General features: G+C 39.7%; 3 protein-coding genes across 3 annotated transcripts in view; 2 read left to right on the top strand and 1 right to left on the bottom strand.

The window, feature by feature from the left end:
* ovol2 (ovo like zinc finger 2) overlaps positions 1-13,141 on the top strand; it is a 29,440-nt gene extending 16,299 nt beyond the window's left edge. The window contains exons 2-4 of the mRNA XM_003219901.4: positions 8,119-8,285; positions 10,354-10,543; positions 11,932-13,141. Of these exons, the coding sequence (XP_003219949.2) occupies positions 8,119-8,285; positions 10,354-10,543; positions 11,932-12,239 (665 nt within the window). The 3' untranslated portion in view covers positions 12,240-13,141. The remainder of the gene's footprint in view (positions 1-8,118; positions 8,286-10,353; positions 10,544-11,931) is intronic.
* Positions 13,142-13,975: 834 nt separating this feature from the next.
* On the bottom strand, positions 13,976-25,983 carry mgme1 (mitochondrial genome maintenance exonuclease 1). Its single transcript, XM_003219883.4, has 6 exons — positions 25,872-25,983; positions 24,666-24,742; positions 21,950-22,539; positions 19,203-19,425; positions 17,789-17,921; positions 13,976-15,120 (listed from the first exon to the last, which is right to left on the bottom strand). The coding sequence occupies exons 3-6, from the start codon at positions 22,473-22,475 to the stop codon at positions 14,968-14,970; spliced, it is 1,035 nt and encodes a 344-aa protein (XP_003219931.1). The 5' UTR covers positions 22,476-22,539; positions 24,666-24,742; positions 25,872-25,983; the 3' UTR covers positions 13,976-14,967.
* snx5 (sorting nexin 5) overlaps positions 25,970-27,650 on the top strand; it is a 32,257-nt gene continuing 30,576 nt past the window's right edge. The window contains exon 1 of the mRNA XM_003219882.3: positions 25,970-26,101. Coding sequence (XP_003219930.2) covers positions 26,048-26,101 — 54 coding nt within the window. The 5' untranslated portion in view covers positions 25,970-26,047. The remainder of the gene's footprint in view (positions 26,102-27,650) is intronic.

Raw genomic sequence — 27,650 nt, 5'->3', positions numbered from 1 at the left:
AATAAATAAAATAATAAAACAATTAAAAGGAGAAAATAAAACAGTCGTATGCAGTATCAGAATGTAAAATAAATCTCAGCAGTGGACTCTTTTCAGCAACTTTAGGGTCTTTCAAAAAACCTGTGAGATCCAAGGGTCTAAAGCCTTTTCTAAAATTTGCTCCAGCCCCTAGGAAAACTGCTCTCAAGTTCGGACTAAATGACAGAGTGGGTTCACTTCCTCCTTGATGTGGGATCCCCTGGAAAAAGAAGTCCCAGTCGCATTGGGAGGTCAGCAAGGGCACCGCAGGGACTTGAACCCCATCCTGGAAACCAGGAGTGCCAACCACCAGTGCCTTTTGCTTTTTTTTTTTTTTTTGTAGCAATGCGACAAGGGGAAAAGCAAAACCTGAGAGAACACAAGTGTGTTCTCTCAGGAAAAGAAAACCTGTCAGAATTGGGATTTCACAATGTTTTGGAGAGGTACTCAGCTTCTTGGCCAGGTATTACTACTACTACTACTACTACTATTAATATTTCTCACAATGAGACTTAAAACAGCTTAGGAGTAAAAAGTAACATCATTAAAACATGCATAACTAGAATTCCATTTCAATGTAAGCATTATAACAGATCAGCTTAAGCACAACTAAACAAAACAAAACTTTTTAAAAACAATTAAGGCAAGAGCTCCAGCATCTCACATTCAAATTGCATAGACTGTTTATTCTAACTATTTCAGGATATGACAGTTAGGTATTGCTTATGAAAAAACATGTGCCTGTCCTCCTATCCAAAACAATTAGTTATCTATAAAAAAATAAAAAAAAATTGCTAATAATATTCCTTCCAAAGAAGAGGTTATGGGAATAAGAAGCTGATTGCTATAGATAGTAAAAAAAGTGGTATTTCTAAACATGTTACCTTGAGCACAGCAGAATTAGCAGGACCAAGTCAATATCTCCTCTTTTCTGCTTAGAAGTTTGAAATTAAGACAAAATCTGCTAGATCCAGCTTTGAAGATGATGTATAGGTGAGCTGTCACAGATATGTTAGGCAAATCACAGAAAAAGAGACATCTGTTTCTTAAAATCAAAGTCATGCATGGTATGACTATCATATGGCCGGAGGTAAAAAAATTACCTTTTATTTGGGAGTTTCTTGTCCTGATCTGTGAAAAATAGTCTCAAAACACCCCGCTCTGGCTCCCATCTCCAAACTAGGAATCCCATAGAAAGAAACAGACAAATACATTTCTATAAATGTTATCGAGCTAGAATTCGATTAGGGATTTCCTTTTAAGGGGAAATCCTTGCTCCTTTCTTGCCCCGCAGGTCCGAAGATCCTGGCAAGGGGGGGAGCCGCTATGAATCAAGGTTTAGCCAGAAATTCTTACCGTCCAGACGAGAAGAAAGAAGACCGAGTTTTATTCCGTTTCAGCTGAAATAGGATGACATAAAGAGCAAGATGAATGCAATGGTACTTACTGAGATGACGTCTTTGGCCGACTGTGAATAAAGGTTGTTAGGTCACAACAACTATTTGTTATTTCTTAAAAATCAAGACAAGAACATCTCAAATTCTACCCAAACCAGCATGTAAACTGCAAATCTTTTAAATTCAAATATGGTTATCCGTGCAAGGAAGAGCATAACAAAATAAAGGAAGCCATCAGAGGGGGGAAATTACCTTTTATTTGGTGGTCTAGGAGTTTCTGGTTCTGATCTGTGAAATAGTCTCAAAACACTCCACTCTGTTTCTAGTCCCAAACCAGGAATCTCATAGAAATAAACCAATGAATACATTTCTATATAGAACAAGAGCATTGCAGTGGGACTTACCGAGATGATGTCTGTGTCTGGCTGTGAATATAAAGTTGTTAGGCCACAACAACTATTTAAAACAAAGGAAAGAAAATCCCTCCACAAAAGCATTCTGAGATTGTATGAAAAGAGCTAAAAGGCGGCTCACCTGTATTTTTGTGCATTGAAATGGTGACTTCTTAGGTTCCTCCAGAGATGTATGAAAAGCAAACCCTAGATACCAGTGTTTCCCCAGCCTTTCCACTTTCCCCCAAGAAAACCAGTAGAAATCCAGAACAAGGCTGTATTTACAAGGGAGAATGAATGCATCTGAAAGAACAGCAACAATGCCCCCCAGCAAAGGCCCCAGAAATATTCACAAAACCACAGGGACATCCATTATTTCTTAAAAATAAGAGCAGCAGCACCTCCTAATCTAACCAAATTATCATGCCAACTACAGAGCAGCTTTTAAATTCAAATGTTATCTGTGTAGCATTTGAAAACGAAGAGGATAACAAAACCAAGAGAGAACTAGAAACATTTTCTAACCAAATAGATCCAAATAGCCATGGCTGTGCCATGTGTCAAAATGACTCACTGCGCAGGCCTCCGAAGACGGGAAGGCCAAGGAGGCGACATCTGCCAAAGGAGGTTCAGTTCACGACAGCCTCACTATCTGAGCTTTTTACCAGATTTCCCTGTTGTTCCTCTCTTCACCTTTGGGGGGATATATTTAATATCCTGTTCCCCCAATCTCTCTCTCCATCCTGCCCAAAGCTCTGGCAATGGAGGAAGCAGAAAAAACCAAGTATGACACCAGTGGGACAGCCTCGCTCAATGGAATGAGCCGGATCCTTCCGCCAGCCATTGCGCATCATAAAGGGAAAAAGTAGTCCCTGGGCACAGGGCTCAATGCATGCAAACAAAGTCCTTGTACATCCTTGTTCACATAATAATAGGCCAAGCATCCTTTAGCTAGAAATCTGAGATATAAAATGCTTCAAAATCTAAACATGTCCACTACAATAGCTGAAGGGGTGACATCCAAATATTGACTGACCAGGGATCATCCAGACCAGTGTTTCCCAGGCTCTGGTCGCCGAAAACAGCTGGAGGCTCAAATTTTGTAAACACTGGTCCAGACTAACAAGGCCATGGATGTGTTAACACCAAAATAATAGCAAATTGGCCACATTAATGGTCATGGCTCAATGCTATGGAATTGTGGGATGTGTAGTTTTGTGAAAGATTTTCCCCTCTGTCCGAAAGATTTGATGCCACAACATGCTAGGAATCCCATGTTTCCATAGGATGGAGTTATGGCAGTTTAAACGGTGTCAATCTGCTATAATTCTACCGTGTGGATGGTTCCTTAAGTTCATGGTGCCCAAACGTCTTCCATCATGGAAGACGTTTATTTTCTCTGAAACCCTGACTCTACCCCTGATTTGTTTAACCAAAACGTATATTCTGGATCATTTTGCACTAATTCAAACACATTTCCCAGTTTTACATATAATATACAGTATAGTTTTTTTGGTAAATTTTACTCTTGATACTTTATGAATAATATCCCCAGTCTGTCTTCTCAAAAACTATCCTTAAAAAAAAATCAACCACGTGCAAATCATTCTTGTTCAGATGGCAAATAAAATGTTTAAACATGAAGCCAATAACTACATATCTGATAGCAATAGTTGTGGGACAAAACAGCTATTACTGAGACTGTAAATCGAATAGTTGACCTCTTGTGCTTTTATTTTAAAATCTGGTTTAAATTTGATTTTAAGATCTTTTATCCCTATCTAAATTCAGTTCAAAGGATTTCCTCCATTTTTGTTTACATTCTTGTAGTATTTTTATCTTAAGAAGTATTCATTAACTCTCTGTGCAAAGTGCATTTGCTCAATTTTCAGAAACAGGGATTATGGCCTGAAAAGGTTTTGGGCAATATATTCATCTTCATTGTTAGCAATATTCTTAGAAATCCAAAAATATATCTGTTCTAGAGAAAGATTCATTATGATTTGCGTGAAAAAAATAGTCTCTAAAATTTGACTTAAAATTTTTCCAACCATCTGTTAATTCAAAGTACTCTGTATCTATTTTTAAAAGGTTCTGGTTTTCCTTCATTCCTTTGCTTTATGGCCCCTTCCACACAGCTGAATAAAATCCCACATTTTCTGCTTTGACCTAGAATATATGGCAGTGTGGACTCAGATAACCCAGTTCAAAGCTGATATTGTGGGATTTTCTGCCTTGATATTCTGGGTTATATGGTTGTGTGGAAGGGTCCTACATTTACCATTATTAGGAACAACTCAATTCCAATTGCCTTTGTAAATCAGATTTTGTAAGTTCAGTTCAGATGTCTCTCTTAATAGGCTTTCATAAAATGTTGATTCATCATGATTTGGATCATAAATGCTCATTAATTTAATTCAAATTGTTTTGCATAATTACACTTCTGCCTTATTCATCTTCATACGTTAGTTTGATTTATATAAAAGACGACTCAATTTCTTTTATTATTGTTTATGAATACAAATGCTAAGGGCCATTAATTTTCATATATAGTTGTGTATACGTTTTAAAAAATGAGGCTCAAAAATTGACCCCAAAACCAGGCTCAGCCTATATACAAGTCAATGTCGTACCTCTGTTTCTCATGGTGCTGCTTCCGGCCTTTTGTAATACCCATTTACACTAACCAAGCAATGCATTTTCAAGCTAGCTTTGAACTGCAGCGGCCAGAAGGCAAACTCCCACAAAATTGTGCCAAAGAAAGCCCTTAATGGGGATTGGTGCTCTGTAGTTTGTGTAACCATAATCGGGGCTTCAAACTGTTTCAGGATTTCTTCTGTAATTATCTTCACAATGAAACCATTATTTGAGACCAGTTGAAAACAGCGCTAAATCATCAATGTAGAGAGAGGTGTAAGAGTGTAATAAGAGTGGAGAGGGCAGTGCTTCTTTTTGGGTCTTCCGTGGACAGACTAAAGCTTTGTTTTGTGCCTGCGTGGAGAACTTAAAAGAATTGATCCTCTTCCTACTCTCCAGTTTGCAATGGGGAAATTGTGGTGGTAACTATTGCGCCAAATTGCTATGTGTGTGTGTAAAGAAATCCTTGCATAGAAGTTTGCAGGAAATCTCTGCAAAAGAGCTCAGCTTTGCAGAGGCAAAGCCACGCCTAAAACAATGTATCAGTTTGATGGCAGATGGCTTGGTTTGTCAGTTGGTTTGTCAGTTGGAATTTGAGCTTGTAGGGAGAGCACAGAAATGTACAGGCTCTCTGGCTGCGGTCAAGGAGCTGTTTAAATATGCTATGCTGTATATACTGAATGCTGATTGATTAGTTATTGATCCTATGCAACTAAAAGGACATTGTACGATTGCTGAACTGTTTATTTGACTTCAACTCAACAAGTAAAGTTTCCTTTTGTTCTTTTAATTCCTCTGCCTGGTCTGAGTCTTTTGCACATGGTGTTAACTGGACTCTGCTGATTCCGCTGCATACTCACCTGGTAACAGTAACTGCCCCCCCCGAGTCAGTCCTAGTGTGTTTGCCTTGCCATGGAATAGATCCATGGAGCCCCATGTTGTACCCCAAAGTTTTACCCTTGAGTTACAGCCTATCCAAATTCACAATTTTGGCCCCAAAATATTTCCTTAACTTATACATAAGGCCAACATGTTACTACTATGTATACTATATATCACAATTTTTGTTCCTGGGTTATAAATGTCATTTCCCAATTGGTTCTGTTATAAAGACATGGAAAAAGTTTATTAAACTGCAAAAACTTTATTTTTGTGGGACATCGTGCTGAACATTTTGTGATAGTTTTTTTTCAACGGGCTATCTCATTGAGTCTCAACCAGTTCATCATACAGTAGAGTCTCGCTTATCCAACATTCTGTATTATCCAATGTTCTGTATTATTCAACGCAGTCCACCTTTTAGTAGTCAGTGTTTTTGTAGTCAATGTTTCCAATACATTGTAATGTTTTGGTGCTAAAGTCGTAAATACAGTAATTACTACATAACATTACCATGTATTAAACTGCTTTTACTGTTGATTTGTTGTAAAACATGATGTTTTGGTGCTTAATTTGTAAAATCATAACGTAATTTGACATTTAATAGGCTTTTCCTTAATCCCTCCTTATTATCCAACATTTTTGCTTATCCAACGTTCTGTCGGCCCGTTTATGAGCGAGATTTTACTGTATGGATGAGCAAGCCACTACTGTAGTTTGTAGGGCCGTGATGGCGCAGTGGGTGCCAGCTGAACTGTTGACCTGAAGGTTGAAGGTTCTAATCCGTGAGATGGGATGAGCTCTCGTCTGTCAGCCCTAGCTTCCCATCCGGGATCATGAGAGAAGCCTCCCAGCAGGATGGTAACACATCCGGGCATCCACTGGCCAACGTCTTTGTAGATGGCCAATTCTCTCATACCAGAAGCGCACTGCAGTATGTTCTCAATTTACTTCTGACATGATTTTAAAAAACATAGTTCATGGCAGCCACATAAACGAAGTTTCTGGAGTAGAACATCTACTTTCAAAGCACAATTTAACGGGAATAACACTTTCAAACCAGAAATAGATTTTTTTCCAGATTTTGTTACATAGTGTTATAGGCAAGCTGTTGTCCTCAGACATCCTGCAAGTGTCAGTGACATCCTACTGACCTACCTGCTTTGTAAGATTAGTGATGAAGCTCTGGGGGAAGCTTCATAAAGGAATAATGCTGTGTTTAAACCATTTCTTTTGCATTTTCTTTCCCTTTTAATCAAGGGCCCTTCCACACAGCCATATAACCCAGAATATCAAGGCAGAAAATACCACAGTGTCTGCTTTGAACTGGGTTATCTGAGCCCACACTGCCATATATTCCAGTTCAAAGCAGATAGTGTGGGATTTTATTCAGCTGTGCGGAAGGGGCCCTAGGCACCAGAGTTGAGGCATCTGCTTGGAATAGACTCAGGTCTTTTAATAACCACGAACTCTAGTGCTCACTGTTTTTGTATTTGAATTGTTCTAAAGATTTAAGGGAGCCCCCAGTGGCACAGTATGTTAAAGCGCTGAGCTGTTGAACATGCTGACCAAAAGGTCACAGGTTTGAATCCAGGGAGTGGAGTGAACGCCCGCTGTTAGCTCCAGCTTCTGCCAACCTAGTAGTTCGAAAACATGCAAATGTGAGTAAATCAATAGGTACTGCTCCAGTGGGAAGGTAACGACACTCCATGCAGTCATGCCAGCCTCCAACATGACCTTGGAGGTGTCTACGGACAGCTTAGAAATGGAGATGAGCACCAACCCCCCAGAGTCAGACACAACTGGACGTAACGTCAGGGGAAACCTTTACCTTTACCTTTAGAGCTGCCTAAAAAGCCTTGGGTTTGCTCTAAAAAGCGATTTGACCGCTTCCTGCAGACCAGTGCCTTCCTCCATAGAAGACACTGTGTGCACTGAGTGGTTAACAAAGAAGAAACAAGGAAAGCCTTCTGAGGAGGGGAATCCCAATTCCAAAGCACAGCCACAAAGTCCTTCCCCCGACCCACCCCAAATTTGCCAGAAGTATACAAGAGAATCTCTGTAGATTATCCTGAGAAGTAGCGTGTTCCATTCTTTCGCAATGTTCTTCAATATCCATATGAAGTGTTGCAATAGCAGATTCCCAGATTAGCTTAGTGTTTACACCTTATTTTAATTTTTCTGGTTATTTAATATTTAGTTTACTTAAGTGTTCTAATGTAGCACAAATCCCATGTAAAATCATCCTACGTATTTTTGACATTAATATTGAAATCTGAAATATATACAGAAAGTCTTTACTTTGCTGAATGAGATCATCAGGAGCTTTGAGGCCAAGTGTTCTCAGTATGCTGATGTCATACTGATGAAGATGTCATACTCTATGATTCTATGATTTTAATCTGTTGGGGGTGCTTTGAATGAGATTTTCCTGCTTCTTGGCAGGGGGTTGGACTGGATGGCCTGTGAGGTCTCTTTCAACTCTGTGATTCTTTGATTCATTAGTTCTACTTCTCCTTGTCTTTGGGAGCATCTGGGGCTGGCCACATGCTAGAGTAATGGTTAGATACTATAACGTGCTGGATGAGGGCCAAGAAACTGAAGCTGTATCCTGATAAGTTGCAAACTGTGGATTGTTCCTGAGCCCACAAATTGGAAAAATGCCCTGATTGTACTCCCAGTTGGACTGAGTGACTCCAAAGTCTTTTGTAGGGCCACTGCTATCCATCATCAAAAATAGTATTTGTTTGAATGCTTGCCGTTTCTGACTTTGAAGTTATGTTTTCTTTCTCCAGGGGATATAAGGTGTGTCCTCCTGAATTATCGTAGTGAAGACAGCTGCAGCTTAGAGAGCACAAGCAGCAGGGATACAGAGACGGCCAATATCTCAGCTGAGTCTACAACAGAAGAGACACTTTTGGCTTTGGCAGAGAATCGCCCTACAGTCAGATCCAAAATAAAGGTACATACAGTTATAAGTGTATATGGAATAATCATATATAATCATCTTCTGGAGTATAGCCATACAGCCCGGAAAACTTACAACAACCCAATCATATATGTGTTTTGTTAGTTCCTTCTGCTGAAATTTAGCCTATAGCACTGAGAATTGGTTGCTGATCTCTCATCTGGACTGACCTTGCTTCACCTCCAAGATTTGGATTTGGATTTGGAGATCAAGGAATCAATTGTCTTTGACCCGATTCTCACCAACAGGGAAAGATTGGTCAACGGGAACCTTGGGTGGAGGTCAACATGTTCTCCTGTGATTTGTTATAATGAGGAAAGAAAAGCCTGAGTTCAGTCAGATATATACTCTGAACTTCAAGAAAATGAATTTGAAGAAGTTCAAGGCCACATTGAGTGAGATCCCACAGGAAATAATACACAGATAAATTACTTAATGATGGATGGCAACTTATTAAAACAAAGACTGAAAGCATAATAATGAGCAATAGCAATGGGAAAAAGTGGAAGGCACTTAATGAAAAGAAGCTATTGGCGAGCAACTTTTGTGTTCAGTTGGTCAACCAATTACATATCTACCCGAGGGTAGCACTGCATAGTCCATATTTACCATCTTATTTACAAGAATATCATGGGGTACCATATTGTGGGTATTACTGAAATCAAGATATGGTACATCCACAGCATTCCCTTCATTCAGTCTGGCATGTCTTGTTTTTGAGAAATCCAAAGTTTCTTTTAATGAGCATAGCAAACCTTTCTAACTGCTTAGACTAGGCTGTTTAATGATGTTTTCTAGTTTTTCCTGATGTTGATTTCAGGATGACTGGATAATAATTGTTTGGATCCTCCTCCTCTATTCCCCCCCTTTGAAGATAGAGACATTTGCCCTCCTAATTTTATAGGATTTCTCAAAGATTGCCAGTGTTTCTGAGCGCCCTTCCACACAACCATATAACCCAGAATATCAAGGCAGATAATCCAATACCTGTTTTGAACTGAGTTATCTGAGGCCCCTTCTACACTGCAGATTATCTGCTTTGAACCGGATTATAGTGTAGACTCATATAATCCAGTTCAAAGTAGATTATGTGGATTATGTGGCAGTTTAGAACGGGTCTGAGTCCACACAGCCATATAATTTAGTTCAGTGTGCATTTTATACAGCTGTGTGGAAGGGGACTAAGATTACTCCTACCAGTTATTTTAATATCATTGTAGTTCATCTGGCCATGGAGACTTAATATAGATATTATTGTACTACCTCTTTGCCTATTCTGCACTGCATTTCTCCTACTGCAACATCTGCTATATTTTACACAGATGTTTTCCGTTTAGGAGATTGAAACCTTAAAACAATTAGGTAATTCTGCCTTTTCTCCCTTCTGGTAGCATTTCACCAGCTACACATTATGGCCCTACTAGTTCCTTGTTCAACCTTTTGCTACGGACATTTTTTTGATACAGTAGAGTCTTGCTAATCCAACCTTCGCTTATCCAACGTTCTGTATTATCCAACACAGTTTGCCTCCCGCCCGGATCCACAGTTGTTTTTCTAGGCAGCAACGTGTAGCGGGCCAACATCCCCAACAACAAGTGCAGCCATGCTCCCAAACAACTGGCAGACTTGCTATAAAACATGTTTTGGTGCTTAATTTGTAAAATCATAACATAATTTGACATTCAATATGCTATTCCCTAATCTGTCTTTATTATCCAACGTTTTCGCTTAGCCAACGTTCTGCCAGCCCGTTTATGTTGGATAAGCAAAACTCTACTGTATCTCTAGCAACCCTGAGATAGTTCTGTGCTTCGGATTTTCTGATTTTCTCCTTGCATTATTAGTTTAAATTCCTCTTTGATAGTTTCTCCCCATTTCCATTTCTTGTACAAAAGCAACCTCCTGCCATTCGACCTAACTAAGATTTACAAGTGACTTTTAAATCTTAGTTAGGTTGAATGGCAGGAGGTTGCTTTTGTCCTCAGCTTTGGGGCATGACATATGTATCTTTGGCTCTACTTCTGTCTCAGTTCTAAAATTGTGTTTTACTTCCTACTCCTAGTTCACCACTGGCATTTGTGGTGATGCCTTGATGCACAATTGTGAATTATGTGGCAAAGGATTTCGCCTGCAACGCATGCTCAACCGCCACATAAAGTGTCATAGCCAGGTGAAGAGACACTTGTGCACCTTCTGTGGGAAAGGATTCAATGACACGTTTGATTTGAAAAGACATGTAAGGACACACACAGGTAAGAGCAAATGTTACTGAAAGAGGCTGCTAGAAAATGTCATGAGATTTCTATTCCTTGTAAGCATGCCTGCTGTTAACAGGAAAATAATGGCCAATTTCTTTTATTTATTATTCAATTAGTTTGTCATTGTACTAACATTTTAAAAATGCTCTCAGAAACACATGCTATTTTCCAAGATCAATTTGGTGCATTTGTGTAGAGTTCATATCTTTTTAAATTAACACTTTGCATAATGGTGCTTTAATACTCAGAGAATGCAGCTATACAGTAGACAGAACATCTGAATACTACCACTTACTCAGTCTATTTCCCACATACCTTCCAAATATATTGTGCCAGCCATAAGCAATTGATACTTTTTTTTTCAAAACTCTAAACAAAAGCACAAAATCTCAAGTTGCTAATCTGGCATTTAATTTTGAGCTTTGAGTTCCAAACCACTTTGAGTCCCCTTTGGGGAGCTAAAGCAGAGTATAAATAAATATAATAATAATTGTTGTCCAAGGCTTTCATGGCCAGAATCACGGATGCCTGCCATAGATGTGGGCGAAACGTCAGGAGAGAATAGACATGAAATATGTACATACAGCCCAGAAAACTCACAGCAACCTAATAATAATACTTTTCCTTTTTTTTTGCTTCTGCTTATAAACCCACGGAACAGTCCTTTCTATAAAGGCAGCTCATGTAAGCTCGCTTTGATTTTCAAAAAGAAATAAGATGCTAATATTGCAAAGTTAATAAGTTATTTATATTGCTGATTTTATGATATTAAAATACAGCAATAAAGTACTAAATATTCTATATGAAAAACACTGAATTCTGCAACTTACATATTTCCAAAATTTACATATTTCTCATTTTGCACAATAAATCTTAACATTTTTACTGTTTTGTCTATGTTTGTAGTTTATACTCTTTGGGGTAGGGGGAAGCTATAAGTGATCCTGAAGCTTGATCTAACTACTATAAATCATATTCAGCTTCTCCCCAACTTTCAAACATTTTCGAACTTTACAGGATGAGCAAAGTTGTTTTTTTAAAAAAGAGTCAAAGTAAACTTAAGTGTGGAGGCCAGTATCATATACATTTTCCTATGCTTTCATAATTTATAGCCTACACAGAGCCTTGAAAATGATAATCATAATGCAATATTGTAGGGTTGGGAAAACTTTTTTTTCAGTTGGAAGGCCAGTTGTTGAGACCACTGGAAATACCGAGCATGTTCCATTCCTTCCTCCTGCTCAGTGAGCTGCCAGGTACAATTTGGTCAGATCATTCTTATTAAACATCTGAACTGATCATTTGAAGAGCCTTTGAAATTAGGCTGAGAGCTGCAGATTGTCCATCCCTAATATATATAAAAAGTCTCTATTCTTTTGCAGGAATTCGTCCATACAAATGCGAGGTCTGCAACAAAGCCTTTACCCAGCGTTGTTCCTTGGAATCACACCTTAAAAAGATCCACGCAGTGCAACAACAATATTCTTATAAGCAACGGAGAGATAAACTGTATGTCTGTGAAGATTGTGGTTATACAGGTCCAACCCAAGAGGACTTGTATATGCACATCAGTAATATACATCCTGGAAGTACTTTACTGAAGAAAACTTCCAAAAAAATGACAGCTGTTTTGCAAAACAAACTGACCTCATCAGTGGAGATAAGCCCAATTCAGAATGAGGGGGAGTAGTAAGATTGCAATAGACCACAGTGGCAAAAAGCAGTGAGGTTTACATGTGTACAGATGAAAGCTGCCAGGTCTCACAGCCTAACTAGTCTTCTCAAAAACCTCTAGAGAAGTGCATCTCAAACTATCGGATGTGGGGGACTGGCAAGTTTTCCCCCTGCAATGTGGCAGGGACTGGTATGGGCTATAACCAATTCTTTTTTTCTCAGATAATCTCCAAAGACCATCAACCAATGACTTGTGGATTGGCAATGGTCCATGGACCACTACTTTGAGTAACACTCTTCTAGGGTGGGGAAGAGAGTAACATTTCAGGAAAAGGAGAGGAAAACACTTTGCCAGGACTGAATGCATTTACAACCATCCCTTCCAAACTACTCTATTGCCAACCATTTCTCTGCCAAATCAAATGGCAGAGGAAAGCAAAGGACATCCTATAGGCCAGAGCTTTCCAAACATTTCATGCTGCTGGCAAACTTTTTGACATGCATCATTTTGCAATACAGTACAGGCAGTCCCCAAGTTACAAACAACTCATGGTTAAAAACAAGGATGAGATAACAAAGGGAGAATAATCTACCCTTCAGAAGGGAAATTCACTTCTGAAAGAGTTATCATGGAGAAAAGATGTCTCCACTGAACTTTCTTACCAAACCTTTTTTCCATAACAAGCCAATTTTTTTCAAAATCCAGTTATCACAGGGACGGAAAGTGAGGTGAAATATTCTGAACAGGGGCACAGACAGCAAAACATCTATCCCATCTATCTAATCTATCCCAAGTGTGTGTGGGATAGACAACACACACACACATACATATGGCTGAAGTTATACTTCAAAAATGTACATGTTCCAATTTACGAACAAATTCAACTTAAGAACAAACCTACAGAACCTATTTTGTTCGTAACTGCCTGTAATTCAGTTTTACTAGCAAATCAGAGGCTAAAACAACCCCTTATAAGAGATACAGACACATACACATTGTAATAATGAAATGTATGGGGACACAACATATTTCATGAAAATATTTCATTTACATGTTTGAAAATATGATTTATTGCTTATATCACAAAGACTCAAAAGATTTCTCATTATGTTTGTGTGACACACCTGGAAAGTGTTGCGACACACAATTTGGAAGGCTGTATTCAGCCTCTTGTGCCCCCATCTCAACTCTTTTTATAAAAATGAAACAGCTCTCTAAGGTTGAGGAAGGCAATTTCACCATGCCTGGAGGAACTTCTGACATATTTTAGGCTCTAGTAGGAGGTTTCTTAAAAATAAAAAAGCTGCTTATAGAGCATAAAACAGTCTGGGAGCAGGGACTCATCTGGGAAAATTAATCCCGCAGCCTGCAGAGGGCATGTTTGTTGAAACATATTGGGGATGGAGGCATGGCTAGAGGCTGCAGCACTACTGGATTGGGTGGTTGTATGCGTAGCACTCTGAACCACAGGACCCTGGGCTAAGTTCTGCTGATTCTCTAAGTGGGATCCACTTATTGATCGGTCTAGCACCATTCTGTGGCCGTTAATTTCAAGGGTTCTCAGAACTGTTATCCAAATCAACTAAAACCACTAGTGCTTAAACCCATTGTTTGAAACGATTGGAGAATAAACCTACTGTATTTCTGAACTTGAGAAAGAAATTTCCGCAAAAAGGGATGAGCAGAATATGGAATACAACAAAATCTGATTTTGTGTGATTTTAACAAATGCCTTTGATAAATAAACCTGGTTGTAATTTAACAAAACAAATTTATTGAACCTAAACACAGGTGATGGGGATTTTGAATTAAAAAATCAATTTTAAAAATGTAGCGCTCCATTTACTACATATATCCCAACTTAAAATACATAGTATTTTATTCTAAGTTCTCTTCCCCACTTCACCGCCTAATCACTAGGTCCAAACAATTTTTTGTAAAGTACTTTTTCCAGACAGATCTGGGATGAAGCAGACAGTTGTAAGAATCAGTGAAAAGGCATTGGAGGCAGGTGACTGTTTTGCTTTTTTTCCTGTCAGCATGCAAATTAGAAATAAGATTCCATTGAGCACCATAAACTTTATTTATATCCCACCTCGCTCCAAACAGGACTCAAAGGCATGATCTGTTTTGGTTCCCTTAGTTACTGAAAGTTTCTCACTTTACAGCTAAAGAAACACAATAAAATTCATCTTTGAATGCAGAACCATATATTACCTTGCCAGTATGTATGCTCAAACCTGTGGGATAACTAGATAATGACAACGCAACACCACAAGGGGCATTTGTACACAAGAATGAACAGCAAAAAAACCTTTTTGTTACAAGCCCTGGCTCCCAACATTACTTTCACACCACTGGGCTTCTAATTTCATAACATAACTGACTTCTGCTCTAAAAAATGGGCAGAGGCAACAATATATGATGGTTTAAATGCTGGACAAAGATTCAAATCCCTACTCAGCCGTGGAAATCCCTGGGTGACCCTGGATAAGGCACATTCTCTCAGATGAGGGCAACGGTATATCTTCTCTGAACCGTAGGTTGGAAACAACTTGATGAGAAAATGAGCATATTTGAGGAATCATGTGATAAATCATTTTCGTAGGTATCGATACCCTGTGCCTGCAAATGTCCCTCTGCAACTTTATGAGGAAAGCACAAGACAGGGAACTCCAATGGCGGACTAAGTTCAACAAGTACTCAATCTGTAAACTGGGAGTTTTAATTTTAAGGACACTTTTTAAACAGTGTCACTGCCCTTCCTTTTCTTTTTATATTCTTCCAGACGGTGTAACCATTTCTTCCAGTACTGAGAGCACAGTTCAGAGTCCATGAAGTGAGGATGTGCAGGAGAACCGTCTTTGTAGGCAATGACAAGAAGTCCACAATCAACCTAGAAAGCAAAACAAGAACATTTTTCAGAGGGAATGCATATTTTTAGCCCACATCCTTTATTGTTTTATACGTGAAGTGCTCATCAAATAATAATAACTTTATTCTTGTATCCTGCCACCATCTCCCCTAAGGGATTCGGGGCAGCTTACATAGGGACCAAACACAGCATAGACAAGAATTAAAAAGCATATAACAAATAAGCAATATAATTAAAACAAAACCAGAAAAGCAAAAACATCATAAAAATGCAGCTATCAATATCAACAACCAGAATCCGGAAAAAGTGGGCATGTTCAGATTCAAGAGGGCAAGGTTTGTGCAAAACGCAGGCTATAGGGCCAGGGCTAGAAGTAAAGTGCTGGAAAAAAACAAAACAATAAAATAGGGCTGGGCAGATCTGATTGGGAGCTAAATGTGGAGTATATGTGGAACAATTGTGCTAAACTTAAAACGTTCACAAATATTCCTTGGTTTTGTTTCCAATTCCCTACATTTTTATCTTTATAGTATCACATGACTGCTGAATGTTTAGTCTAGTACAATTATTAATGACAATATAAATACACTGACATTTCCTATAAGTAGGGGTTCTGCAGTGGCTTGAGTTCGCTTTGATACCAGTCAAACTATTGTGCCAGTTATGTTGGAACTGCCAATGACTTAATGGTACCAATGGAGTTAAAGACAATTGGGAGAAGAAGAAACGGTAATGTATGCACCAGTGGTGAGGAAGGCAGCAGTATGAGTAGATAACAGTAGGCACTATTCCACGTGTTTCCCAAATATCTACTTTCCCATGGGTCCTTGAGACATGGTACTCTGGGAGAGATGGCTTATGCAATCACTGTTCCTGCAATTGTCTAAATCAGAGCTTCTTAAAATATGGGGTCACGCTAACTGTATGTCGGGTTCACTTTCTTTTTTGTGCAACTGTATTTTGGAGTAACCTTCCTTTCTTTCCCTTCTCTATCTCATCCTTGTGTGTAGCACTCTGCTTCCTCTCCTCTATCGCATGTGTGCCTCTGCCTGGTTTCCCTTCTCTCCCTCCCTTTTGCAGGTCTTGCTCCAATTCCCCCCTTCCTCCATCCTTTACATACTTAAGGTAAAGGTAAAGGTTTTCTCCTGATATTAAGTCTAGTCGTGTCCTACTCTGGGCATTGGTGCTCATCTCCATTTCTAAGTTGAAGAGCTGGTGTTGTCCGTAGACACCTCCAAGGTCATGTGGCTGGCATGACTGCATGGAGAACCATTACCTTCCTGCTGGATTGGTACCTATTGATCTACTCACATGTGCATGTTTTCAAACTATTAGGTTGGCAGAAGCTGGGGCTAACAGCGGGAGCTCACCCCGCTCCCCGGATTCAAACTGTCAACCTTTCGGTCAGGAAGTTCAGCAGCTCTGTGGGCTCTGTTACATACTCAGGACCACATAAACATTTATTGGATAAAAAAGGGTTGTAAGTCAAAAAATGCTTAAGAAACTCAGGTCTACATCATATTTTCCACAATGCCCTGATTTGGAAAACCCCACTTTCCAAAATCAGGCATTCAGAACACAAGCGCTATGGAGCTGCTACCCACTTTCCATGTGTGCTGAAGAAGTGCAACTATATACGTAACAGATTATTATATTGGTGAGGTCTATCAACACCATTATTTGAACTAGTATAAACTTTTCAAATCATCCATATTCAAAAGCTTTTTCTTTAAACCCTGATACTATGGCAGACATTTTTGAAGCCACTTCAAACCACAATTTCCAGTTCAGAGAGAAAAAATTAACCACAGAAAAAGCATGTACAAAAAGGGATGAGGAAGCACACCAATTCTGGCTTGTTCACAAACATCCAAAGCCATGGCTTATAAAATAACCTGAACCAAGCTACAGAAATGAACAGCCACACAGGAAAATAGCAGGTTGCTGGTGTAATAAATCCCAAAACTGTCTGCAGAAGGAGATGTCTGATGGACACTAGGGAGCAGGAAGAAATCAAAGTTATAAATGAAACCCAAGCACTTTCCCCCACTTTCAGCTATTCCACTTAATTCAGATGTTTCTTCAGTGAATATGTGTGATTAACAAAACTACTTCAGTTAAGGATTAGAAGCATAAATTCTAATCATACTAGATCCCCCCACCTTTACTGAAGGCATAACTTTTGTTGGCAAGATATATAAGACACTCTGAGTACCAAAAGCCACTTTGGGTCCCAATTCTGGGAAGAAGTGGAGCATAAATTGACATACTTTGTAAAAAGTAAGGTTTTTACACAGTCTGCATCTTGACTGTGTAAAGAAGTAATGTCATAGTAGTACTTCCTTATTACTATAGGTAAACTAACTCCTAACTTGACGCCTCCATGGGTTGCATATTTGCTATGTCATTCCTAGCTGTTGTGTGTAGTCCTGTCATGGACACCAGGAAAATCATTTTGGGAGTTGCTATATTTTTTTGTTTGCCACTAGTAATGCAGTTTCTGATTCAGCCAATGTTTGGTTGGCATTAGCTGGCTGCTGAGGCAGTAAGACTACTGAATCAGACTTATTTGAAGTATCACAGGATCAAACGGTTGGAGCTCCAGTTGAATAAGTGGAAAACAAGATGCTACAAGTACTAAACTGCATTTGAACTGAGAGTCATCTCAGAAGCAACCAGTCACACTGACCTGGAAGTTGTAATTGTTATCATGATTAATGGCTCCTATGTATGCTGCAATCTGTAGTGGACTGTCAAATGTATTACGGAGAAATGGTTTCGATTTCTCTGAAGTCTTCCAGTCAATTACACACAATCTTCCTCTGTGTGAACAAGCATTTAGAGATAATTCAGTTATTCACGGCTGACCAAAATGTGTAATCACTACACCTCGTCAATAACAGGGCAATGTCTTATTTGACACAAGAAAAATTGTTAAGGATTTTCCCTTCTGCATAATTTCTTCAGAATTCTTGGAAAGGCATACTTTCTCTCAGCACAAGGTAAAGGGCAGCGCTTCCAAGGACCATAGAAAAGTGGCCCCTGATTCCATGGCAGGCATGTTTGTGGACTCTGTTGATCACTAAACAAAATGGAGGAAAGGCCTGTCTCTGTGCACTTGCTTCTTCTCTGGTATGGCATAACCTAATTCCTGCAGAAGCAGAAACCACAGAAGTACAGATATACAGGGTGTGTGAAAAAGAACTCCCTAGTTTTAAGTTAAAACACATTAAAACTAGGGAGTTCTTTTTCAAACACCCTGTATAGTGCAGTGCCATACTCTTTACAACAGTTGTGAGCAAATATTCAAGATCTGGGTGTGGCACATGACCCTCAGAAACAGGCACTCCCTTCATTGCACCAACTACATCATTTTTTAAAATCATCATTTTTAATCCAAAATGCCTTCTGCCACTCTGATAAGATACATGTCACATTTGCCATGTATCTGTGGACTCCTTAAGCCGTTTTAATCATCTCAGGAGGTTTTATTGAAACAATAAATCAGAATCTTGTTTACTTCTTGCTTTTAAAGAGGGCTACAACAGGACTTTCCTGGGCCTACATCAGTTTGCAAAAATCACAAATATTCTGGAAAGGTTTAAAAAATGATACGGGTGGTGATATTCCAGCCATACATAAATCTACTAGGATGTGTCAGGAGACAGGTACAATACATTGTGGTCACTTTTGTTTTTGAAGAAAGTCCCTGCTATAATTTAAGTCCAGGGCCCCCAAAACATGCCAATATTGCCTCTGACGCCTCCAGAAAGTGTTTGGAAGCAGGGGAGAGGAAGACTGTTGACTCAGCTTCCAATTCGCATTGGTAAATGGAAGGAGCAATAATTTAAATCCAAGGTTTAGGGAAGACTGAGAAGGAAACACAATTTCTAGGTCTATGCTGCCTTAATTTTGAGTATGCTATACGAATGTGTCTAGTTTACAAATTTTAAGGCATGAGGTAGTTTAAATGAAAAACATTTAACATGAAAACTTGGGATCATTCCTTTTACTGGAAAAGCTGAACATGTATGTGCTCAACTCCCATTTAATTCAATCATTGGAGTGGACAATTTTATTAAAGTGATGAATTTCACTCTTACCGATATTCTGCCACACAGTCCACTAGGCCTTGATAACCAAGTGTCTCATGCTGTACTGCACTTTCAAGGGCTCTCACTCCAGTGACTTCCTGTAGCACATGCTTTACACTCTTCACGAATCCAGAGCCACCAGTGTCTTCTTCCTGCTCCTTCACAGAAATATCATCACCTAACAATAAGCTTTCCATGGCTGCATGAAAGCACTTCCCTTTTTGAAAGATATCTACAAAACAATACAAGCTAATCATATAAAGCAGTTACTCAGACATTTCGATATAATGTATAGCTAACAATTTTACACATTAACATTTGTTGAACATACACAATTATCAGATTATTCAATAGATGATGATGCACACATATCAATAGTGAACTCTACTATGTTTATGTCAACATGTCATTAAAAAACTCTGTGATTTCTTCTGATGACTGAATCCAGAAGTTCTCCTTCTACCTCAAACTCATCTCAGTTTGTGGAAGGGTGTTTCAGCTTGATAGAAAATATTTTACTAGTGAACACACAGATTAAAGTATAAATGAAACATATTTTTGATTATTTTGTATATTACACTATGTAAACCGATTTTTGTTCCTGGGTTATAAATGTAATTTCCTAATTGGTTGTATCATAAAAACAAGGAAAAGGTTTATTAAACTACAAAAATTTTGTTTTTATGGAACATCCTGCAGCACATTTACTCTAGTTGTTCAATGAATATTTCATAGAGTTTCAACCATTTCAACATAGTTGTGGTAGCCACAAAACAATGTTTCTGGAGTATAACAACTACTTTCAAAGTAAGTACTACACAATTAAAAAGGAAATAACACTTTCAAAACAGGAACTGAATTTTGTTTTCAAATTTTGTTAAATAGTGCTATTTTGTAGGAAATGTATCATCATTTTTGACATTCTATTAGCTGTGTACTTCCATTATTTGTACATACGGGAATTAATACTAAAAAATGATGGCCACTGGATCATATTAACATAAAATGTATCATGACTGCTGCTGCAGAACCCACATTTAGAAACCACATTGCAGGTAGTTTGTAGTGGATATTAGTGCTGAGCAATAGCAGCTGGATAAACAACTTGTGAATAGAGCATCATAATTCAAAGTTAGCATCTTCTAATGTAAGGAGCTGCTATATACCATGTCAGTCTACTGATTCTTGAATACACTGACTAAACAGCAACTCTTCAGATTCTTCCTCAGCTTTACTACTCATTCATTTTACCTGGAATGCCAGGTAATGGTCCTCAGATCTTATAAATGCCAAGCATGTGCTTCTATGAGTGAACTCTAACACCAGCCATTACTACATCTAGTGTAAAATTTGGACAGAGTCATCCCACAGCTTTATTTACATATGCAAACCGCACATTGTTCAAGTGACTGGGAAGGAAAAACTGAGGAAAAGGGGCCTAGGATAACAAACATTTTCACTTTATTTGTGAGTAAGCAATAAAATGGGGTGTGTGCGCATATGCCTATTACTGACTGGCTGGCACCGGACCATATTTGTATATGACTGAATAAGGTCAGTGGTTCTCAATCTGTAGGCCTCCAGATGTTTTGGGCTTCAATTCCCAGAAATCCTAACAGTTGGTAAACTGTAGGCCAAAACACCTGGGGACCCACAGGTTGAGAACCACTGGTTTAGACGCACACAAAAGAAGTCTTGCTCAATATTCCTTTATATATATGTTTGTTGAATAAAAGCCTGGGATGGTAAAATCTTATCACATAGTTCAGATCCAGACTAAAACTCATTTTCACCTGGCTCGCGTGTGTTATAAATCAGAATAAGTCAACAGCCAAATGGGTTTGCAAAGCCATAAATTGTTAATTATGCATAGTAAGGTAAAGGTTTTCCCCTGACATTAAGTCTAGTTGTGTCCGACTCTGGGGGTTGGTGCTCATCTCCATTTCTATGCCAAAGAGCCAGCATTGTCCATAGACACCTCCAGGGTCATGTGACCGGCATGTCTGCATGGAGCGCTGTTATCTTCCCACCGGAGCGGTACCTATTGATCTACTCACATTTGAATGTTTTCAAACTGCTAGTTTGGCAGAAGCTGAGGCTAACAGCAGGTGCTCACTCTGCTCGCCGGATTCGAATCTGCAACCTTTTGGTCTGCAAGTTCAGCAGTTCAGTGCTTTAACACTGCATCATGGGGGGCTTCCTAATTATGCATATGTTTATATTTTTTGTAAAGCTTCCATTTAGTAGCAAATTAAGGTTAAAGGTAAAGGTTTTCCCGACCAACATTAAGTTTTGTCGTGTCTGACTCTAGGGGTTGGTGCTCATCTCCACTTCTAAGCCAAAGAGCTGGCATTGTCCGTAGACACCTCCAAGGCATGACTGCATGGAGCGCCGTTACCTTCCTGCTGGAGGGTACCTATTGATCTACTCACATTTGCATATTTTTGAACTGCTAGGTTGGCAGAAGCTGGGGCTAACAGTGGGAGCTCACCCCACCCCCAGGATTCAAACTGCCGACCTTTCGGTCAGCAAGTTCTACAGCTTAGCGATTTTACCCACTGTGCCACCGGAGGTACTCTAGTAGCATATTTGTAAGTTGTAATTGTTAGTATAGGCTGTTAGAATGCATGCTTGCTCAGCAAATAATACACACCTGAAAGCATAAAACTTGTTCAGGACACTAATTTAAAGTTTTTTTTCATTGATTTAAATCAAGCCACCCTTGAATAAACCAACAAGTGCATATTGCTGCTTACTTTTAGTGTATTCTGCAAAACCCTCTTTTCCAAGTTCCAAAATCATTCGCTGTCTCCACTTCTCCAAATGAAAAGCCTGCTCCAGAGGCATGGTCTGCTGCAGCACAGCTGTCACACTGGCTAAATTCCTCTTTTCCAAACTAATTTGCAAGGGCAGATCAAGGACAGTTTGTGGGGGTAAAGAACTCTTACAAGGATTCATTAGAGGAGTCCAGTTCCCAATAAGTTGCGGTTCAACCTCTTTAGTTGGAGGCTTATATTTACTTTCAGGTCCATAAAGCAGTTCATCTTCTGCAAACAAATGTTCAGGTCTTTGGAAACTGTCCCGGAAGGAAACAAGATCACGGACCAAATCTCCATACTTTTCTTGGTCAATGTTTTCATATTCACTTATCTTTTTCTTCTTTCCATAAAGAGGGGAAGAAGTAGCAAAGGCCTTGTACAGAAATCTGTCCTTATTTAAAAAGCCTGTCAACAGCACTGGTAATCGCCTCTGTTTTCTGATTAACAGATGCAGTAACAACATACTGTAAAACAGTATTTATTGATGGTTACATCCAAGAGGCCACCTTCTAGTTTTCTATAATTTCCTGGTGTAGAAAAAAATAATATGCATTAGTTACTGTACTTATTATGAATCATCATCAAGCCTGCCACTAGCAGTGCAAGAAAAATAAAATATTTTACTGCAGCAAAATATAACGTATTTTATTATTGTAATTCTAGTTTGGTGATAATTGCTAGGATGGTGATAATTACAATTTGTTACCTGTTCAGTGATGTCTTCAGCTGAAGACCATTTCTTCTTACTCTAGCTAGATAAAATATCTTTTTTATTCTACATTTATAAGCATTTCACAGTGCATTTGCAAGACTTATAAATAAGTAAAATGTAAACAAAAATGTGGTTTGGCATCACTTTAACTGCCATGGCTCAATGTTATGATCGGATTGGCAGTTTGCAGCAGCATTCTTTGGCAGAGAGAGCTACAGACTTAGTAAACCTCCGTGATTCCATACCATTGATACACGACCACTAAAGTGATGCCAATCTACGCTCATTCAGGGCCCTTCCACACAGAATATAACCCAGAATATCAAAGCATATAATCCACAATATTTGCTTTGAACTGGATTATCTGAGTCCACACTGCCATACAATCCAGTTCACTGTAATTTTATACAGCTGTGTAGAAGGAGCCTCAGGTGTACCCATAAGCACTCTTCCATTAATATTAATGAAGCCTACTGATTGGGCTTTAACACACATGATTTTCCATTATAACTCTTAAGATCGCCACACATTTAGCTGCTTAACGATGAACACTCTGACAATGAGAGCCAAAGGCCCCTTACAGACAGCTGAATAATATCCCACATTATCTCCTCTGAACTGGAATATATGACAGTGTGGACTCAGATAATGCAGACCCTTTCCACACAACTGAATAAAATTCCACATTTTCTGCTTTGAACTGGGATATATGGCACTGTGGACTCAGATAACACAGTTCAATGCAGATATTGTGGGATTTTCTGCCTTGATATGCTGGATTATATGGCAGTGTGGAGAGGCCCAAAGGAGGTCATGGGAAGAGATGAGAAAGTGCTTCAAAATAACGATACCAAGGGGAAATAAAGCATGAAAGAGACAAAATTGGGTAAAATAAAGATTTAAGGGAAGATTATAAACTGAATGGATGGGGGGGGGGGCGATTAAAGAAGATAGCCACATGGGCCCCATCTACAGTGTTCCCTCACTACTTCGTGGTTCACTTTTCGCGGATTCGCTGTTTCGCGGTTTTTCAATAAACTCTAAAAGACTATTATAAATCATAAAAAATTACAATTTACAGCCTAAGGAAGGGAGGAAGGAGAAGCCAAAGGGAGAGAGAAAAGGAGCCCAAGTGGCAATGGGAGAAGAAGGCGATTTATCAACACACGATTGGTTGATAAAGACTTAAAATAGTGTAAAACTACTAAAATAATGTATAAATATTAAAATGAATATAGTCTCTACTTTGCGGATTTTCACTTATTGCGGGTGGTCCTGGAACCTAACCCCAGTGATAAGTGAGGGAACACTGTACACTGTCACATAACTGCATTATAATAGTCAGTGTAGGCCCCTTCTATACTGCCACATAATCCAGATTATCAAAGCAGATAATCCACATCATCTGATTTGAACTAGAGTCTACACTGCCATATAATCCAGTTCAAAGCAGAAAATGTGGAGTTTATATGGCAATGTGGAAGAGGCTGTAGACTCCCATAATGCAGGCTGAGGACCCTTCCACACAGCTGAATAAAACCACATTGAACTGCATCTTATGGCAGTGTGGACTCTGATATTCCAGTTCAGATATTGTGGATTATCTGCCTTGATATTCTGGATTGTATGATTGTGTGGGAAAGGCCCTAAGCCTCATTGAAGTAGATTATAGGAGTCTCTATACTGCCATATAATGAAGTTCTGAGTCTGGATCATATGGCAGTGTAGATGAGGCCTTGGAAGCTGCTGAGGTATATATGTATAGCCTGCCTGTTTTCCCAGGCCATCACTGAAGGCAGGTTATAAACTAAAGCAGAGCTTTCAAGAAACTCTCCACGTCATACAAAAGCATTAAAAAGAATATTACAAATGAAATGAAAGCCCAATCATTCCTAAAAATACATCAAAAGAAACCACCATTGTGTTCCTTGGTCCTCTTACCTACTTGCTGCCTTCCTCACTCAGTTTTGCTAACTGGGACAGAGTAAGTCTCTTCTCGTTGCGCACATCTCGCGAGTCTGCCCGTGTTTCATAGACCCAAGAAACAAAAAGTATAGAGTGAGCCAATCGGAGCCGTAAACCAATCGGAGCGATTGAAAGAAATCTTGGAAGGGAGGGTCTGCTCTACTACACCCTGTAGAAAACGAATGCGGTTTGAGCCTTCCGTGGCTCAATGCTTCCAAATCGTGGGAGTTATAGTTTCACAAGCTCTTTAGCCTTCTCTGCCAAAGAGTGCTGCGCCTCACCAAACTACATCTCATACAGTTTCAAAGCATTAAGTCAGGGTAGTTAAAGTGATACCAAGTTGTATTAATTGTACAGTGTAGATAAAAAGGGAAAGGTTTCCCCTGACGTTAAGTCCAGTCATGTCCCACTCTGAGGGTTGGTCTCATCTCCATTTCTAAGCCGAAGAGCTGGCGTTGTCCGTAGACACCTCCAAGGTCATGTGGCCGGCATGACTGCATGGGGCGCCGTTACCTTCCCGCCGGAGCGGTACCTATTGATCTACTCACATTGACATGTTTCCGAACTGCTAGGTTGGCAGGAGCTGGAGCTAACAGCGGGCGCTCAAGCCGCTCTCGAGATTTGAACCTGGGACCTTTCGGTCTGCAAGTTCAGCAGCTCAGCGCTTTAACGCACTTCGCCACCGGGGTTCCATAGTGTAGATACATTGTATGAAAAACAGATTTCATACAATACTCAGAGAACTGGGGAATACCAGACAGGAAACAATCAGGGCCAGCTAACACCTCCCAACAAAGGATTCCTCCAAGCAGGAAGCAGTCAGGCTTTAAAGCTGCAAGGCCATTCAATGCTACTCAAGGTGGCCAGTTGCAACATTCACACTTGCCTCTAACAGACTAGAGTTCTTTCTCCCACCCTGGACCTTCCATAGATTAGTCCGCAGTGCCTTTCATGTTCTTTGAGTCGTGTTTTCCTGCCAACCTAGCAGTTCGAAAACATGCAAATGTGAGTAGATCAATAGGTACCGCTCCGGCGGGAAGGTAACGGCGCTCCATGCAGTCATGCCGGCCACATGACCTTGGAGGTGTCTACGGACGCCAGCTCTTCGGCTTAGAAATGGAGATGAGCACCAACCCCCAGAGTCGGTCACGACTGGACTTAACGTCAGGGGAAAACCTTTACCTGAGTCGTGTTAGGGCAATGCTGCGTTTGGTGGTCCCTATGTAGGCTTGCATGGCACACGGTCTCTTGAGCGCCCTCTTTGGGTCAGAAGGGAGTGGAGCATCGCTTCCTTTTTTACGGGGAGAGAGGCGAGATGTATTGCGCAGGCGCCGCCGGCCGGGAGGAGAAGGGCCATCATGTCTGTAGCAGCAGCTGAAGAGAAACCGGAAGAGACGCCGACCCCTGGCAAAGTAAGAATATGAATTACAGTAATAAAATAAAAATAGCATGAGTTAGTCTATTAGGCAACTATTTATCACTTGAAAGTAACTGAAAGTGTAAGAATAAAGCAATGACAGACGTCGGTGAAGCAGGCCAAGGCCCTGCCAGGCTTCTTAGTTGAAGCGAGCGCTGCCTCCACTTCCTCCTTGTTGTTTGCTTCCCGCTTCTTCGCTTGACAAGCTCTGTCTGTGTCTTAAAGAGATACAGGCCAAGGAAATGTCATGCTATTTCTTTGAGGAGTTCGTTTTGGTTTAGAGCAGGCCAACCCAATCAGTTTTAAACTCTGAATTTTGACCTGCATTTTGGTAGCACTAGAGCAGGAATGGGCAAACTTCAGTCCTCCAGGTGTTTTGGACTTCAACTCCCACAATTCCTAACAGCCCTTAGCCCATAAGTCCAAAACAGCTGGAAGTTTGCCCATGCCTGCACTAGAGCCAATTTTTGTTTTCTGTGTATTTTAGTGTATTTTGTTTTGTCTGTCTGGTTTAACCAAGAGGCAGGCAACAGATAAAATGTGGAACAGCCTCCCCAGAGATATACGGCAAGCCCCAACTTTTTTGAGTTTTAGAAAAGCCTTAAAAACATGGCTATGTGCCTAGGCTTTTAACTAATAAATGACAAAGACGACCCAGACTGTTATATGGATAAAGTAGGAGGATATTGGACGAACGGATTTTAAGCATATGTTTTATGTTTTATATTTTATACTGTATTTAATTGGTTGTAATACATTTTTATATGTTGTTGTTTTTAATGATGTGTCAGCATCGAATTGTTGCCAATTGTATGTCGCCCTGAGTCCCTTCGGGTGAGAAGGGTGGGATAGAAATATTGGAAATAAATAAATAAATAAATAAATAAATGGATTACTATTTTATTATCACACAAGATTTTTGTTCCTGGGTTATAAATATCATTTCCTAATTGGTTCTATCATAAATTATGATAAAAGTTTATTGTTTTTGATTGTGAAACATCTTGCAGCACATTTTGCTCTATTTTTTCAATGAGTATCTCATCTAGTCTCAACCAATTCAACATATGTGTTGTCAAAAGCTTTCATGGCTGGAATCACTGGATTGCTGTGAATTTCCCGGGCTGCATGGCCATGTTCCAGAAGCATTCTCTCCTGATGTTTCGCCCACATCTATGGCAGGCATCCTCAGAGGTTATGAGGTCTATTGGAAACTAGGCAAGTGGGGTTTATATATCTGTGGAAAGTCCAGGGTGGGAGAAAGAATTCATACAGCCCAGAAAATGCACAACAACCCAGTGATTCCGGCCATGAAAGCCTTCGACAATACATAGAACTCTTGTCTGTCTGAGGCAAGTGTGAATGTTGCAGTATCTACAGACCCACTAACAAAATCCAAAAAATGCTACGTTCAGCAAAGGACAAGAGGGATCCTCTCACCTCTACAGGAGTCAACCATGCAGCTGTGAACAAGTCTGCATAGGGACCACCAAATGCAGCATTGCCCAAACATGAATCAAGGAACATTAAAGGCACTGCGGACT

Source organism: Anolis carolinensis, chromosome 4, assembly GCF_035594765.1.
Source record: "Anolis carolinensis isolate JA03-04 chromosome 4, rAnoCar3.1.pri, whole genome shotgun sequence".
NCBI lineage: Eukaryota > Metazoa > Chordata > Lepidosauria > Squamata > Dactyloidae > Anolis > Anolis carolinensis.
The sequence above is the reverse complement of the archived record's forward strand: the minus strand, read 5'-3'. Positions and strand labels throughout refer to the sequence as shown.

Bases quoted from the DNA above. Each gene is read 5' to 3' on its own strand.
- mgme1 (XM_003219883.4), bottom strand. From the start codon at position 22,475: ATGTTGTTACTGCATCTGTTAATCAGAAAACAGAGGCGATTACCAGTG. The intron at 17,922-19,202 runs GTAAGAGTGAAA...TTGTTCACACAG, and splicing joins GACTGTGTGGCAGAATATCG to AGGAAGATTGTGTGTAATTG. The intron at 15,121-17,788 runs GTCAGTGTGACT...TTTGCTTTCTAG, and splicing joins ATAACAATTACAACTTCCAG to GTTGATTGTGGACTTCTTGT.